A 17,838-nucleotide genomic window follows, 5' to 3' on the forward strand; every position below is an offset into this window, starting at 1 on the left:
ACAGAAAAGTCATCAACACGCTTGCTTGCTTGCTCTGAATTCAATGCAATGACCTGCTCTATTCACACACATGGGCTCAATCGGGGTTAACCCAAATTTTGTATTAGGGAGCTGTCAGGGTTAAGTCAATTTAATGTCCAATCTACTGATAAGGACATTTACATTCTCACATACAGCTCATCAGGGTAATGTCTACATCATTTCAGCTTGGCAGTGCATGTCTGTAACGAGCTTATGTGTGTATCAATTAATATTGATTAGCTGGTACACACATACTCTTGTTGCAAAAAATTAAATGCAATACTGTTGTTGGTCATGGAGTGGTAGTTATTAATTATATTATAATAATTATTGTAATTAATTGTAATATGTAGTTGCTGCTATTTCCTCTCTTCGACATGATCGCAAGGTGCAACAAATACAAAGTAAAAGTATTGTCATTTGCTGAAGACCATTCATACCTTTATTTTGCATATGTTAGCTGTAGCCTGATCTTATTTACATTATAGTGTTGTAAAGCACACAGGTATGACAGTTTTTTCATGCTCTCCCTGACAGACATAGCGAACTGCCGCGGTCTGGCTTTAGACTGGCTTTCCAGGAACTTATATTGGCTCAGTTCTGAAAATGATGAGTCCCAAATCAATGTGGCTCGCTTTGATGGCTCCCTGAAGACCTCCATCATCCACGGCATTGATAAACCAAGGTGCCTTGTAGTGCACCCCGCCAAGGGGTAAGTAGATTAGAGCAGTCTGTGCACTTCATCAGTACATCACCATCAATGCATAGTGTTAGGAAACATGAGTAGTGACTTCAAAGCCTACATAAAGAGAACATGTTCTTTAGAAGCTTGAAATGTTGATAACAATGCAACATTCATTGACTGCGTTGTAAATCTTGTTGTGTCTTGTGACTAACTGGAGAACTAAGTATTCCCCTCACACCCTCCCACACAGAAAAATCTATTGGACGGATGGCAGCACCATTAACATGGCCAACATGGACGGGAGTAACAGCAAGGTCCTTCACCAGAATCAGAGGGATCCTGTAGGTCAGTATGAAAGCTTTAGATAGCATACTCTGTTAGACCCCCCCTAATCAGTACTATCTCAAATGAGACCAATTCGAGAAAATTGTTGTTTTTGTTGTTATTTCAAGTTCTATCTGTTCAGATTACATAAACTCAGTATGTTTACATTGATGCTATAATCTGATTTAAAATTTGGAAACAAGTTACTCGAAGAATAATTTATATGATTTGCAATAATTCCATTTCTCCAATGATCAAAGTGCACTTGATATGTTTGATTATGTAGTTATTGGCTGGAAGAATGTGTGGTAGGCCACTGCAATCATCTTATTACACCAAAACAAGACAGAAATTGAGGGGATTTGACAGTATTCTTTGGATATGGATTCAATTTATGGTAATTTAATTCAATTAAAATGCCCAGCATCAAAAGCTGTGCTGCAGCTTGCACCACTTTATATCTATGTTCACTTCATTCCAAATTCATTTGGAGTAATTCCCCTATTTCAACCTTAATTTAAAAAAAGATAACCCAATAAAGGTGTTATGATCTCAGTTTAATCTGTTTAGAATCAATTTATTTTAATGCATCTACCCACACTGACTGGACTTGTAGCTGTTGAGATTTTCTCTGCGTTGACAATGTCAACAAGAATCAGATACAACACCCAACTCTTCAGTGGTGATGTTATCTCAACAGGCAACGTCAAAAAAAGTCACCAGACTCTGGTGACTTTATTTTTTTGAAACCTAGATTAAGTATACCTGGAAAAACATCTTCTCTCTGTACACTTGTATTCTTCACTAATTCATTCCCAGAGAAATAATTTACTTTTAAATCAGTTTGCCGCAAAAATTCAATCAACTTTCTGGCTCGATGGATGCTTCTTTAGCTATGGATGCTTTTACAGCCTTTGTATGTGTGCCGTGGGGGTTCATTTTACAGATTTATTTACAAGATTGTGATGGCCACATTCTTTATATAATTTCTAACCAATACTCACTCCCAACTCAGTTGGTCAATGGACCTCAGTGTGTGATACTGACACACAAGGCACCCTTGAGCATATGTATGAGACACACAGAGAAGAGAATTATCTCGATAAAAAGTATACATCCACTTGGTACTATGTATGAATTAACCTGGCTTGATGTAGGTTCCCAACGAGAAGGATCCACCATGGAACATTGTCATATGCAACATTGGCTGCAATTTCTTTATAAAGTTAAATGTTTAACTTTGGCCTGTATATTGCTCAAACCCAGTGTATCCCACATTTTTACACAACAGTCTTTCCTAACATGTGCAACATTGATTCCTACTGAGAGCATAATCACTATAATTTATTAGGACCATTCATTAATCACTGTTGCCCAATTTAAAACATTTCCTACATGCTCATAAGACTAATATTTCTAATATATATCTCCACATGACACGGGCTTATGTGGGCGATTGCAGCTCGATTTAGCAAAAACAATCAACTCCTCCTGATTTCAAGTAGCTGTTGTCACACAGCTCAAGGTCAAACTCCCACTTTGTCACTCAAACAGCACTATTGTCTTCACTGTATTTCTTCATTCTTCTCACCCTGTCAGCAATACAGATAGCAGGGCGCACCCATATTTCACTGGCTTCATTTATGATTATGGGCTAGACCTGGGGACAGGTGTAAATTAATGATTCATTGTGACTGTGAATCTGCCAGACATAAATCCAACACATGGTGGGAGACAGTAAGTTGTCCAGAGGTCTACATCTGAAATTGCTTTCATTTTCTACCATTCACAGTGGTATTATATGAAGAACCATCTTGCTAGCCAGGAAATGGATTTAAAAGCAGTCAGTCTCACTTCATCTTTCATGCCAGCTGGAGCCTGTATAAAGAGATCCCCCTTAATTATGTGCCAGTGAACGCAATTTGTTTCGCACTTTTTTATTAGCCCTCATTCAACCAAATGCATTGAAACTACAGTAAATGTTTAGCTAATGTTGCACCTCCTCAGTGCTCTATATTTAAAGAAGTCAGGATTTGAAACTGAATATAATAATTTCCCCACCTGATGGAACTTAATAATACAAAGGATGGTGGAGACAACATTTCTTTGAGTAATAATCTTTGCTCACAGTAATGTCTCAAATGTAATGATAATCAAAATAGTGTTAAATGTTACATGCAGCATGCCTGCATACTCTTATTTTACAGCCGATTTACTGTTTTGCGATTTTGTTACACATGTATTACTCATTTTGTATGTCTCTGATTAGTGTTATGCTTGTGTTTATAGTGAATCCTAGCACAGTGAGTTTTAACCTGGTTTCCTCTCTTCACTTGTCCTCCCAGGTCTCTCAATAGACTACACTGCCAACAAGCTGTACTGGATAAGCTCGGCCAATGGCACTATCAACAGGTGCAATCTGGATGGCAATGGGCTCGAAGTGCTGGAGAGTCTGAAGAGGGAGTTAGCCAAAGGCACAGCCCTGGCTGTGATGGGTGAGTGGAGCTTGTCACAAGTGCATCAGATTGCCATTGGGGATTAGTCAGAGAGTTTGGAGGGATTTTGTGTTTAACCAGTTAAGTGGCTGTAGAATAGAGCTATTTAGCCAGCCCTCGGAACAGTTTTGCTTCACTTTGTGTGAAGTAGCAGGGGCGCTAGATAATTAAAACACTGCTCAGAAGTGATTGATGATTGATTTTCTCACCCCTTTCGTAATGAAACGCGAGGAGGGTGTTCATTATGTGTTGATTCTTGGTATCACTGCTGAATCCAATGTGTCACATCATCCATCAACTCACAGGTTCATTTTGAAATCTCCTGAAATCTAAGTCAACATATTGCTGGAAAGAAATTGTACCTGTAGCTCACATTACAACATGCTTTAGCTTACAAGTAAGTTATTACATCAGTTTTTCCTTTTTTTTTTCTAGAAACATACAGGCCTCCTATTAACACCATGTATCAGTGTTAACAGAAACACATACTAGCACTGTTATTACTCAGCTCAACTCCTTTTTGTTACCTGCTCATTTTTTCTTTTCTTTTTCCATTGAAGAGAGTACCCCACTCAGTGTATAGATATAGATTCTTTTTTGTCCTTTACCAAGGAAATTTGTTGACACCGGCTCTAAAAGGTCTCACATGAATACATTAAAGACAACATTTCTACATGAGAGACATCAGATTCCTGCACATACATACTTACACAAAGCACCTACACATATAACAGTTATTGATGTGTTTTGTGACACTATGGCAGATGAAACTGCTGTGACATCATCTGAAACATGACATTTGATTCATTCTTTAAACGGCAACGAAACAGAGGGACATCACACCGTCAATTGTACGGGGTAGTATACATAGTGTATGCTGTAGTGTCTGTTGTAGTATACGGTGTAGTTTTGCAGGCTGCCGTTTTTTAAAATCTTGGACAAGGGAATCGTTGTTATTGACATTAGCTTGGCTAAATTTTAGGTTTGTATAGGAAGTCCCATGTCGGACCACTGACAACTTTCTCTGATCAATCAGTGGAGTGTTTTAACCCCAACCAAGGTGGTACAAAAACATATACATGTATAATGATAATAATCAAGGTACTACTTACAACTTTTGCTAATGGAAAACAAATTATTGGTTAGTCAGGTTTAATATAACTGTGCCATATCAGTAACAGAAATCAACCTTTATTAATTGGTAATTGGTAATGGTGTTTGGGCATGTTTGTACTACAAATTGGTGACAAATAAAATGTAATTCAGTCCTTCGTTTTTTCCAGATCTAATCGGAATTAGAATTTTAAATTGTCTCACTTCGATATTGCTGCAATCTTGACAGTTGGGAAGCTTCCCAGTGAGCTATGCAAATGCATTTTCCTCGCCAAGATTGGCGATGAGAAGACAGCAAACATACTGAACAGAGAGCTGTGTGGTTGTGTGTGTGGTTGTGTGTGTGTGTGTGTGTGTGTGTGTGTGTGTGTGTGTGTGTGTGTGTGTGTGTGTGTGTGTGTGTGTGTGTGCGTGCGTGCGTGCGTGCGTGCGTGCGTGCGTGCATGCGTGCGTGCGTGCGTGCGTGTGTGTGTGTGTACCAAAGTAATTTTGTGTTAAAGGAAAAAATTAAATCAAGAGTGTTGTGAGGGTGATATTTTTGTTCTTGAAGCTTATTATTAATCATGGGAGGGCTTTTTTTGTGTGTGGCAGCATGTGCTGAGAGCATGAACACACTGTTACAGAATAACAACAGAGGCGGAATGGAATCTCACTGTTTTGTTAGCTGTTAGCATTCAGTAACTTCAATCCTCATGGTTTTGGTTAACTTCTATTGGCATTTCTTACAGTAAAGACTTTAAATATGGAGGACTGTATCTTCTATGAAAATGGAGACTTCATTATTGCATTTCATAAATGGGAGATAAAACTGGAGGTGACAAAGACTAATGGCTTGGTCCCTGCACAGTAGCAGGTACAGCAAAACAGTGAAATAATGTTTTCAAGTCTCCATCAATCACGATTAATGACATTTTGTTATGTTGAGGAAATTGTTTTGAATGGTAGAATGAACATCACTGTACTGTGTTGTTCTTATACGTTAAATAGAGAAATTTTAAAGTGTTTCAGCAATATGTTTATTGCATGGTAATGAATTACTTTATTATAGAAGATAGCAATCTAGTTGATTTCTACATTTATATTTGGATTCATGCAAGCATGAAAGTGTATTTAATACTCATAAGACCTCTTTTAATGAGATATCACCATCCAGGCATGAGATGACTGGCTTTACCCACTGTGAGGTGTAGACATTGAGCTATCAAATAACTTAATATGTTTGTAATGTTAAGCTTAGTGTTTAATAACACCTAAAATAACTCCTATTCCCTTTTCACCCTTTACCAGATTATGCGTTAGCAATAATGACAACCATTTTCATAAAGTGTGATATGGATGCCTCAGCACAGTTCACTCTGTTTATATTTACACGCATTTCAAACTCATTGTACCAGTTTTAAACTACAATATTAATGTTTACTATAAATACTGTTCCTGAGCACAGTGCACATTTTAATTTCCTCTTTGCCTATGATTAGTATCTTGCATTTTATTTCATTCAGTTCTTAGATGCCTCCCTCCTTTGCTATAGATCACTGAGCACATACTGTACTTGTAAAATGTATCTGGTCAGCTCAAAATGAGGATGTGGGAAGCCAGGCAGGATATTTTCCAATCCTGAGCTACATTTGTTGACAAGTGAATAGACTATTGGTGATGCCTATTAGAGAGAAATGTTCCTTCTCCAAATGGTGTTGTTTTGTCTCCATGGTGGAAAATGCAATTAAGTGCATTTGCTGACCATTCACTACCCCAGAGTTTTCTATATCTCCTCTTTGTTTCTTCACTGTCTTACTAGTTCAGCAAAATTGTATTAGATACTTATAGAATAGCACAGAGTATTATAATTACAATCTAAATATGCAGATAAATACATGTGTAACCTGTTAGTGAGATAACATTTAGGTATTGCCAAGTGATAATGGATAATTAAGAGTTCTTGAGTCCTGATTTAGTCAATAAACATTAATTAGCATCAATCTAACATTTGACTCTCTTCTGGACTGTGATAGAATGATCAATCAGTAGGTCATGTTTAAAGTGGTTGAGGTTGCTCCAAACAACTTTATGGGTAAATGAGGGAACCTTGTGTAAACATGAAATTGTGTAAAAAATTAACCTATTAGGATCTGTAACTCTCTCCCAGCATGAGGCGGAGGCAGGCACATGCCCACAAAAAATGCAAAAGTTATTGTACTGCAGTGGTATCTGAGGAGTACAGTTCGTAGAGAGAAAATCAGTCTAGGATTGCTGCAGAATAAATTATTCTGTAAAGGTTTTGTGATGATGCAGCCACATTGATGGGCCTAATTAAACCTAGACTGTCAACTTCAGAGTGCAAAATGACTGTAATCAAACAAACTCAGCAGTGTGTTAAAACAAACATACTGGGGTGCTCGTGCGTCCTTTTGGCTTTTTCATTTTGAGTGCTTATTGCTACAGCTGCTTGAGAAAAGATGTAATGAAGGCACTCTTTGTGACACAAGGTCGATCTACTCAGATCCTAGGGCTCTGTAATAATTGGATTGGCTTGAGGGAGAGGTGAGGGCTCCTATTTAGAAGGTGTGGGTGATCCATCAGGCTTGACTTGTCTAGAATCAAACTAGCAGTTGAGGTGGAAATTGAATATGATGTGCCACAAGCGAGCAATCACAGCTAGCCAGCGGTCCCCCAAAATCAAATTAACACAGGGTGCGAAGCTAATCTAGGCTAGCATGCCCTCCAGGGTCAAATGTTTTGTAAACTGCATGTAGACTGTCATTCTCACTCATGGGAATGTGTCTGATTTGTGACAGCGTCTTTTACGTTACGACATTGAGCCCAAAGCTATTAATGCAAGTGGGATTTGTTTCTGTGTGTACATTTTCTAGTCTAAATAAATCAAAAAAGGGTGAGATAACAAAACAGTGTCTCACCTTCAAGGGATTGATGGTATGAAGCCTAAAGGGGACAGGTTTTTTTTGTTCATTCGTTTTTTGTAAATCCAAATCTGTAGTAACAGATACAAATAAAAGTAAAATACAGTAAATTGCAAGTAACAATCGCCAACATATTTATTGACTGCAAACATGTTCTTCTCTCATCTACATAAGGTTGCATTATACTATAGTTGACCTGTAATATATGGTAGCCCAAGAGAGTAATAAACTGCACTAGTTTGTTTGCCCCAACATGCAGCTCAGAAGAATTTAATTAGTACAAAACATTTACAATTGTATTTACCTGTAAGTCGTTTCATAGGTGGCTGCTGATGCTGCTGCAGCTTAGCAGAGTAATTCCTCAGTGAAGGGTTGCTATGCTTTTAAAACATGATTTATGTTTTACTCTTTTAGGAAGATGATCCTTAACAATAGCCAATTTTGATGTTTTTTTCTTTCCATTATGCTTCCTATTTTAAAGTATGCCTCCTCTGTGTAATGGTGCATTTTTGGAATTTTGTCCGTTTAAAAAAAGAATAATACTAGGTCCATCTCCACCCCATTTACAGTGTCTATTTTGAAGCCAGGGGAACCATCTGACTGTTCTACACTTTGCACTTCAGTAGGATTTTAAATGAGAGTTCCTGTCACGTCTGTAGAGTCTGTGGCAAAGTGCCTGGACTGTGCATCAGTGATTTCTGCTGAGGACAGAGATGGGGGTTGGAGGATAGTGTGATGGTGGCTGAGTGTGCTGGGGTCAGGATCCTATAATGAGCCTCTTTAGAAAGACGCACTCATCACTTCGCTCATGACGGCCACACTACTGAAGCCTAGACAGAGCCCGACAGGCCAGCCAGTCTGTCAGGGAGAAGACAGTGAAACGTCATGACACACAACAACTACAGTTCATGTTCTCAGTTATGCTGGACCCAGCACTTTGCTTTTAAAGATTGGCTCATTAAAGTAGTATGATCTTAAAAAGTAAAAAATCAAAGATGAGGCAATGATGTCTCAGATCCCAAAGGAACCCAACGGTTCTATACCAAAAATTACCTAATTAGATTTATTAGTGCTGTTCATGTACAGTAAGTGCAAATTTGAAGCCAATTTGAAGCAAAACCATTCATTACAACTTCCAGGTATGTTATATAATGCCCAAAAATACTTTTCCTTTTAGACTTACAGTGGGAAAGAGGAATCTGTAAATCAGTGGTACTTTTTTTTCGGTCGAAGCCCCCACAAAACGAATCTCTTCACTGTGTGAATTTCATCCATTCGTTTCAATAACATTTTGAAAATCTAGAAGAGCTGCACGATTAAATCATTTAATCACTTAATGAGTCACTAAGCAACTTTCAATGAACAGGTCCTCGCCTCCAATGCTGTATCCAGTTCCATTTATACATCCATGGTGTGATTCTACTGAATATCAATGGTCAGAAATTAAATGTGCGTGCCATAGTCATAAATATATGAATTATGTGTAAATCTTCCAATTCCATTTGTAGACGTGACATTGAAAATTATAATTGCGCCCACATGACTCAATAATAGTAAAGTAACGCCCCAAAGTTGTTGACGTGCATGGAAGAGTCTTTGTTGGTGTGCAAACCTTTCCCAAAAATCAAAGTAACTATGTTTTAAGGCTGCAAGATGCATGCATCATCATCAGAAAGTGTGCAGAGCAGGGAGCAGAGTAACCCAGTCTTTAATCTCAAATCAGCTCAGAGACTGCTTCAATTATTAAGGGGCTTTATGGCATAAGAGTGCCAGCCTTGGTGGATTAGAGTGAAAGCTGAAGCATGCTGTTTGCACTTGGAATTGGTATTTGACTGTGCTGTAGTGTTTTTGAATGCGTGTTCGCATCACAGCATGATTTGCATGCATTTGCTATTGAAGAAGACATAATGCTGCAGTATTACCTGAATACACCAAAATTCGCCCTAGCATTGCAGTTTTACTGAATCTGCATCTTTGGTCATATTTTTCATATCCATATCAGCAAATAACATTGATGGTTACAGGCGGGAAACTCTGGTGGGCAGATGAGGAATCGGCACATCTGGGAACAGTTACCAAGCGAGAAGGACGGAACCCTGTGATCCTGAGAAACAAGACGAGCGGGGTGGTTCATATGAAAGTGTACGACAGGGAGGGTCAGAAAGGTAAGCATGCTCACAAAACACAAATACACAGGTAGAGACACAGAGAAACACACACACTACTACCTACCTGGGTGTCTTTTATCCCGTTTTTTTTTGTTTACTGGTAAAATCTGTTGAAGTTCAACAAATTAAAATCTCTCCGCTCAAGATGTCCCGGGGGAAAAATTTCCAGCTAAGCTGCACGCTGCACGCTGCACGCTGCACGCTGCACGCTGCACGCTGCACGCTGCACGCTGCACTCTGCACGCTGCACGCTGCACTCTGCACGCTGCACGCTGCACGCTGCACGCTGCACGCTGCACTTTTATTCTATTTTCTTTTATTTGAGAAATTGTTCATAGCGAATTTGATTTTATGTCCCAGAAGAACACCAATATGAGTTTGGTGTTCATTCTTTATAAAGCCTGTCTATCAATTGTTTTTAAGCTTGATATAATATTTTCCTGAAAATGTTCCGAGACATCTTCCAGGACACTTGGACCAGCACCAATTTTTCCATAACGGAAACATTGCTACCCACATACACTTATTTATGGTACCTTATTTCTTTCTTTTTTTTTGTTTGTGCCTAAAAATTAGGAAGAAACCAGTGCCAGATAAACAACGGAGGATGCTCACAGCTCTGCTTCCCCACTTCTGAGAACACCCGTAGCTGTTCCTGCACTGTTGGCTACAACTTGCGTAGCGACCGCATGTCTTGCGAGGGTACGTTTCCCAAAATATATCAATTAGAGTTGCCAATATGTTCCTATGAACAATGACATTTTTCTGTATTCATTACTCTAAATGTGAAGCAATGTACTTTTGTTCAGTACATGTAAATAATCTAAATGTAGGTCAAAGGGCATCCGCCATTTACAGTGCTGTAATATCTTTGTTTTGGGTATAATCAGTCATTTGTCGTTCCTTAGGTGTTGACTCATTTCTGATGTATTCCATCCACGAGGGAATCCGGGGAATCGCTCTTGACCCAAATGACAACAGTGAAGCCCTCATGCCCATCACAGGAACACTGTTTGCTGTAGGAGTTGACTTTCATGCAGGTATGATATCATGCAACACACAGAGGAACTTCTGATAATGACTATGAGGCAGCAGATATCAGAGATCCAATGAAGCTTGAAGAGATTTTTTTTTGATAGGGTTTAATGTACATACTGCATGCTGTTTTTTTTAAGTAGAAACGTGAGGTTGTTTTGTGGGCTTATAAATAGCTATGACCTTTGGTTTATCTGCAAAACAAAGCACATTCTTGGACTTCACTGTTATTGTTTCCCACATAGAATTATTATTTCATTTTTCAACTCTCTAATCCACAGATGCAATACATTTTTACAAGGCTGTAATGTCACATACGATACATTCACAAGACATTTTGTTCAAACGCCATGCACCTCTAACAATCTTGGACAAAGCTTGACAAAACCTTGACAATAGAACTCAAAATTTTCAGCTGAGTATTTTTAATTATATTTTAATTTAATATTGTAGAAACCTTATATGAAGCACTGATAATAACAACTAGAAGGGCACTCAGAGACTAAAGAGCTCCCCTAGGCTCTTTGTCACAATGTTAATGCAGTATGAATTGTCCTAGTTGGGAACAATTTTTTCAGATTATCCCTACACCACTTGAATGCAGCACAAATGCCCTATTTTACAATGTTTACCAAAATAGCATTATTTGTGGATCTGCCCCGTGATTCAGAACCACTCCAAAATTGAATTGGTTCTTCCTTGGCTGAAGTTTCATGGAAATCAGGCTAGAAGTTTTTCTCTAATCCTGTTGACAGACAAACAAACTGAAATTATAACCTCCTTGGCAGAGGTAATGCGAAAGTTTCATAGTCACTAGACACACCGTCTCTGAACTGGATTATGAGATTTAGCAACCATGTTGGCATACACATACTCCCCTAGTGTCTGGGACATGGAATCCTTCCAGGCGAGCTGCTCTGTAGTGGTCTTTATAATGTCAAGTGGAGAGAAAATGTATGCCACGATTGCTACTATGTCTGCCCATCTATGTTTACACTCATACTTCACTATTAACAATCAAATTCAGCATGCCGTTATTAAATAAAGTGTAGAGCTTAAAGGGATAGTACAAATGTTTTAAAGTGGAGTTGTATGTGGTACTATCTATAGTCAGTGTATTACCAACAATAGTACAGAGTACTGACACAAAAGCAAATCAGTTAATGTCTATGCTATATACAGTATAATATATACATAGGTAACATCAAGTGCATTACTTATGAGACAGTAAGTAACTAGTTAAAGCGATACTTTACCCATTTTTATCCAGGTCTTTGTCATGGCAGTGTGGGCATTGTGTTCACCATTCAAAACAATGCCCACACTGCCTTGAAGTATGTTTTTAACTAAATTTGCTAAACAACATTGTATTACACCTCACATGTCTCTTCCCTTCATTAATATCCTACAGTACAAACCTTCCTTTTCAACCTTAAAACAAGGAAGGGAAAGGTCTCTGCTATAGTGGGCTCAAACCTTTTGAATAATGGTCTGTTAGGTGAGTGCAGTGTAGATGAATGATTAATAAATTCACATTATAGGGGAACCTCAACATAGATAACTATTTCCTCACAACCCTCTGAAACAGTCTTAATACAAAGCAGTTATTGAGTCAAATGAAGGTGCCGTAATGTCGACTGCAAAACGTGTTTTTGTTACGCCCCTGCTTCCTTCCATATTATACAGTATATAGGATACAAGTGATATATTTATTACACCAACAAATGCTATGAATATACTATAGGCTAGTATCATTTCATATATGTAATAGGTTCCTACTGAAGCATGATAACATCTGTGTAAAGGAAATTGCATATGAACAACTGAAAAGAGAAACAAACAACATTCTCACAAGGGTTCATATGCTAAGGATTTGCAACAATTCTTTTGAGAAAAGCAGCACAAGATGCATTCTAGTACTTTCCTATGTAGGTTTACAAAGAAATTAAAGTAGAAAAAGTAAATATTTACAATAAGTCGCGGAAAATGATTTAATATTCCCAACTGAATGCCTGTGGCAGAGTTAGAGATCGACCAGACCGCACCTGTCACCTGTCAAGGAGCTTTTTTCTACAGAGTTGTATCTAATGAAGGGAACAAAACAATACCAATAACCACAGCAAAGTCTGTGGATTATATTGAGTTACTGGGTCTGTTTTGGATTTTTAAAAAATGTTTTAGAGTAACAAACACACCACAAAGGAAGTCTATTGGGCTGATATCCTCCACCGTGGAAATTAATCCAAAAATATCTGCTGGGGTGTTCAGGGACAGAAGTCAAAAAATGTTTTCTTTTTTAGCTCTGTTCAGTGTGTGACTCCACCACTCCAGACTAAAATACCAAACACTAACAGAAATATAACTACTGTACAGATTTTTACGGTTCCAGATGCTGAATTAAAATGACTTGGGTGATCGCTTGACTTTTCCTTTGTCGCCCTCATTAGCTTGACATTTATGGTTGTGAGCAAAAGGTCTCAACAACTATTAGATGAATAAGGATGAATTGTATTGTAATTTATCTCAGCTTGTGCACTCACCAGGTCAAAATTAGAATATTTCCAATGATTGACTTAATTATGTCTGTGTTGCATAAGAACTGTCAATATTCAGCTGTATGTTTTATTACAAATTAGCACATTTGTTGATTAGCTTATTAAGAAACTAACTGTTGATTTGGTTAGCAGTATAATATTACTGTGTTTATGCTAACACCTGCATGTTAGCATTGTCATTGTAAGCTTGTGAGCATGCTGACGTTAGCATTTGGCTGGACACTTTTAATTATGGTGGTAGGTATGGTTCATACATAATCACAATAAACTCTGCACTGTACAGAACTTTCCATGTAGAGTATCTTCATCTTAAGAAAGAGTCACAGAGGATAAAAAAAGAGGTTGGCTGTTACAAAAGTAATTATCAAGAGAGCCTGAAGTCTGACTCAGAATCTGAATGACTACCAATTTCGATAACAATCTTTATATGTGACCACAGCTATTGAAAAAGAGAAAATAACAATCCAAGTCCAAAAAAGACAAAAGCCAAAGTAAAGAACAAGATTGCCGGATGTCCTCCCCGTTATTACTTTGTGTAGGTGCACATGCAAATACATTACGAAGCCGATCCAAGAGCAGCAGCTGATAGCTCATGCACATCTTTTATTTTTCAATATGGAAGCCAGGCTGCCAGAGCAGAACTGATGAAAGCCCTGCAGCTCTATTCTGTGATACTGTATGTGTGCTATGTGTTAACACAGTGTGAAGGCAACAGAAACAAGAACGTGCAAATAGACGTATGATGCCTCCTAACCTCCTGACAACCTGTACAGAGCCAAACTGACAGGCGTGCACAGAGATGCACTTGAAGACTACAGTGTAAATAAATTACCCTCTATTTTATTTGCTTATGTAATGGGGCTGTAAAACCAGAAAGGTTTTACCAACACCATGTTTTGCATGAAGCAATATACTGCCCTGTAAAATTTGGCCGACAATTGCCTTTCGGGCACTTTATTTCAACAAAGAGCTGGGGATGAACTGTGGGGGTATTTTCATCATCATGCTTTATAGTCCCACACAACATTTGGTGAAATGGGCCGTGCTGCAGTAAAATCTGGTTTCATGAGCTGCTTTGTTTGAGGGCATAAATACTTCTGTGGCAGCCACATTAATCATTCTATTTTCTCTTGTCATCAACTGTATTGTATGTTTTGCAGGAAATGACACTGTGTACTGGACAGACATGGGACTGAACAGAATATCCCGGGCCAAACGTGATCAGACCTGGAGGGAGGACATCATTACAACCGGCATCAGCAGGGTGGAAGGCATCGCTGTTGACTGGATTGCTGGTTAGTATTGTCACTCCCCGGGTGCTGGGAGTCTATTACCAGAGACTGTCAAGTTGGCATTGATTAGTGTAAATCCCCACTTTATGTGTTCTGATTCTAGTTATGGCATTGAGTATATGTGTTTATTTAATTTTTTTTAATTGCTGAAACACATTAAGTATTAGTGAGTCGGGTATCCTCCACACAAAATCATTCACAGGACATATGTGTGTGCACAAATGGTTATTAGTAGTATATGTGTAAGTTTCTGGCAGGATTTTGTCATATACCGTGTGCCTTTGAGGATCAATAAACCACGGCTGTGTTTACATATGCTGGCAATTGCGGTTTTCTCCACAGGAAACCTGTATTGGACAGATCATGGTTTCAATCTAATAGAAATCTCACGTCTGAATGGTGCCTACCGCTCAGTGGTCATATCTGAAGGACTTGATCAGCCTAGGGCCATTGCTGTACATCCACAGAAAGGGTAGGCCATGTTTTTGTTTTCACAATTTCAGTGCACTGTTTGCTGTAATCTCTAGCAACCATATTAAAGGAGAATTCCACCTTAATTAAGAGTAGTTATTTATATTTATTTATATTAAATAGTTATATATTTTAACATCAACAAGTAAGTCTTACATGAATGATTTTCTTTTTTATATCCAAATGAGCCCCATGTTATTGTAGTATTGTCATTTGTGAAACAGAAAATGTCCCCCATATACTCAGAACATTTGCCTGGGTGTTCTAAGTGTCAGCTATAAAATATTTTCTCATTTCATTGCTTATGGAGCAGCTCCACACGTTATACTTGATGACATCATAAACTTGAGTTTTAGCATTCTAGTTTTTGATTTGGGAGAGAGTTGTTTATGTTTCTGATATTTTTGTATTGACTTAGGCCATATGAATAACATTGAAGTTCCCCTTTAACAGTGGTGCAATGCTTTCAAAAAGCATTTCTTGAAGACAGAAGTCATGTTTACATTTGCCTTTAGAAACTCTAAAACTCTCTTGTGGGTAGCAAGCGAATACACTTTGGTCATGCTGAGTGGATAGCTCTCTTGAATAAAATCTGACCAATATAGGATGTAATGGCAAACCAACACTATTGAACAATATTGGGCTTTTACATATATAGATATACATACATACATTTTTCAGTGTATTGGCAGTAATGCTAAACAGGCTTTCTAAACTTTTTATTTTATTTGTGTTGATAATTATTTACACATTCACAGGGCTCATTTACTGTTATCATAAAAAGTAGTCACATTACAATCACTGTCCTCTGAGATAGGGACGTTTATTTTTCAACTGTAACTACCCCAGAAGAAAGATTTTGCAAGCCGTGCACCGGTCTGCAATGTAATTGAACGGGGCAATAATGACCGCCAATGTACTTCCACAAAGTGCTTGTTTTTGTCACTGACAGTATAACATTGTGACTTTAACTGCCTGCCTACATTATGTAAAGATGGAGAAATTGCTGTTATCCTGCCATGCTTTGTTGTGTAGCCACTGATCCGGGTCAACACAGCAACTTTAGCTAATAGCATTAGCCTCTCCACTGTTGGAACATAATTTTCTTCAGGAAAATGTGCTTTGGGAGGATTTCTTCTCCTCTTTGGCTGGCAGTAGTCATACTGGTCAAACTGCAGACCCGATGGTCTGCAACGGGCAGTGTGTCCGGAGTGTAAGGATCCATTTGTAGCACAACTAGCCACAGCTTCAGCCTCTTCTAAACAACAGGAACATTTGTCTATGAAAGCTGAATGACGTATAGTGACATTTTGTTGGCACAATTCGAAAATGCACAAACATGAGCCACTGTTTTATTAAGCTACACTTAAAATAACAATCTCAGTCCATCAGTTGAAAAAACAAGCACTTTTAGTTGATGTATATGACGGTGCACATTATCCTATTCGATTACGTTGCAGCCCGGTACGTGGCTGCCACATTGCAGTGATCTTGCTCAATACTGGACCAATTTTAAAAAATGTTGTTCCCATTAGGCACTTATACATGGGGAAATAGGGTCCATGTCCAAAAATACAGATATTCCCCTTCAATTCTGGGAGGCGCTATAGGGTTCCTGAGTGCAGAAAGAACAAATACAAACATTAATTTGTTCCTTTGTCCATATCACTGCTGAATCAGAACAGGAAGGCAGGCCAGACTATTTATGACCACTCTTGCAGAGCTGGACCCCTTATTATATTTATTAGTCAAGGATGTTTTTTAGGTCTTTTATTGATGTTGTCTCATGTCTTCATGTATAATTGTTGGACCTTCTGTTGCAAGACAGTGTTATCTTATTGTATCTTATCTTATCTTGTATTACTTATTTTTTCATGTATAGAAGTATGTGTTTGTGATGCTTAAATGCTCACCAGGTATCTCTTCTGGACTGAATGGGGCCACAACCCCTGTATCGGACGCTCCCGTCTGGATGGCTCAGACCAGGTTACCTTGGTCAACTCAGGCATCATGTGGCCAAATGGAATTTCCATAGACTACGAGGTACAGTTGCACACAGATGCACAAACACTGTAGCTAACCTCTTCCCGCTCCACTCCACTTCTACATTCTGAAACTCATCTTTTTTGAGCCTGAACTATGACTTTCCCTAACAGCTTTGGTTGGTGATATGCATTTTAAAATTACCTTCTAGGAAAATACATTATACTGGTGTGACGCCCGCACAGATAAGATCGAGAGGATCAACCTTGAGACAGGTGAGAGCCGGGAGATTGTACTGTCAGTGGCCAACGTAGACCTGTTCTCAGTGGCTGTGTTTGGGCCTTACATCTACTGGTCTGACAGGTAATTTATTATTTTCATAACTGCACACATGCAATGCACTGTAGAGCCTGCAATACTAACCTGACAATAACCCTTCCCTCCATAGGTCTTCAAAGGAAAATATTAAGAATAGCAGCACCTCATAGCAAGGGTCAATTCCTTTTTTTGTAAATACTCTAGGTGGAATTCCATTTATCATCAAGGGTGAATCTTTATCCTTGCTCACATTTAAGCACACAGTTACATTAAATAAAGCCTTATTATTTTTTCATGAAATGTGTCGCTTAATACATTTTTATACATCTGCAGTTCTTTGGAACATCTCTGAAGCAACAACAGAATGGTTTTAAAATACTGGTTAGCAAATGCTTGTTAAATAGTTTACCATGTGCCTTTTGTTTGTTTGTCTGTTTTGCTTGTTTCTTTCTTTCATGAC

At 38.4% G+C, this 17,838-nt stretch overlaps 1 protein-coding gene across 1 annotated transcript in view; it reads left to right on the forward strand.

Annotated features, from left to right (window-relative positions):
* The window catches only part of lrp1bb (low density lipoprotein receptor-related protein 1Bb), a 287,271-nt gene that overhangs the window by 186,787 nt on the left and 82,646 nt on the right, over positions 1-17,838 (forward strand). Inside the window, exons 30-39 of the mRNA XM_083922252.1 lie at positions 559-733; positions 957-1,051; positions 3,376-3,525; positions 9,581-9,721; positions 10,301-10,426; positions 10,633-10,764; positions 14,475-14,609; positions 14,949-15,078; positions 16,994-17,120; positions 17,272-17,423. Of these exons, the coding sequence (XP_083778378.1) occupies positions 559-733; positions 957-1,051; positions 3,376-3,525; positions 9,581-9,721; positions 10,301-10,426; positions 10,633-10,764; positions 14,475-14,609; positions 14,949-15,078; positions 16,994-17,120; positions 17,272-17,423 (1,363 nt within the window). The remainder of the gene's footprint in view (positions 1-558; positions 734-956; positions 1,052-3,375; positions 3,526-9,580; positions 9,722-10,300; positions 10,427-10,632; positions 10,765-14,474; positions 14,610-14,948; positions 15,079-16,993; positions 17,121-17,271; positions 17,424-17,838) is intronic.

This window comes from Echiichthys vipera (genome assembly GCF_963691815.1).
Source record: "Echiichthys vipera genome assembly, chromosome: 10".
Lineage (NCBI taxonomy): Eukaryota > Metazoa > Chordata > Actinopteri > Perciformes > Trachinidae > Echiichthys > Echiichthys vipera.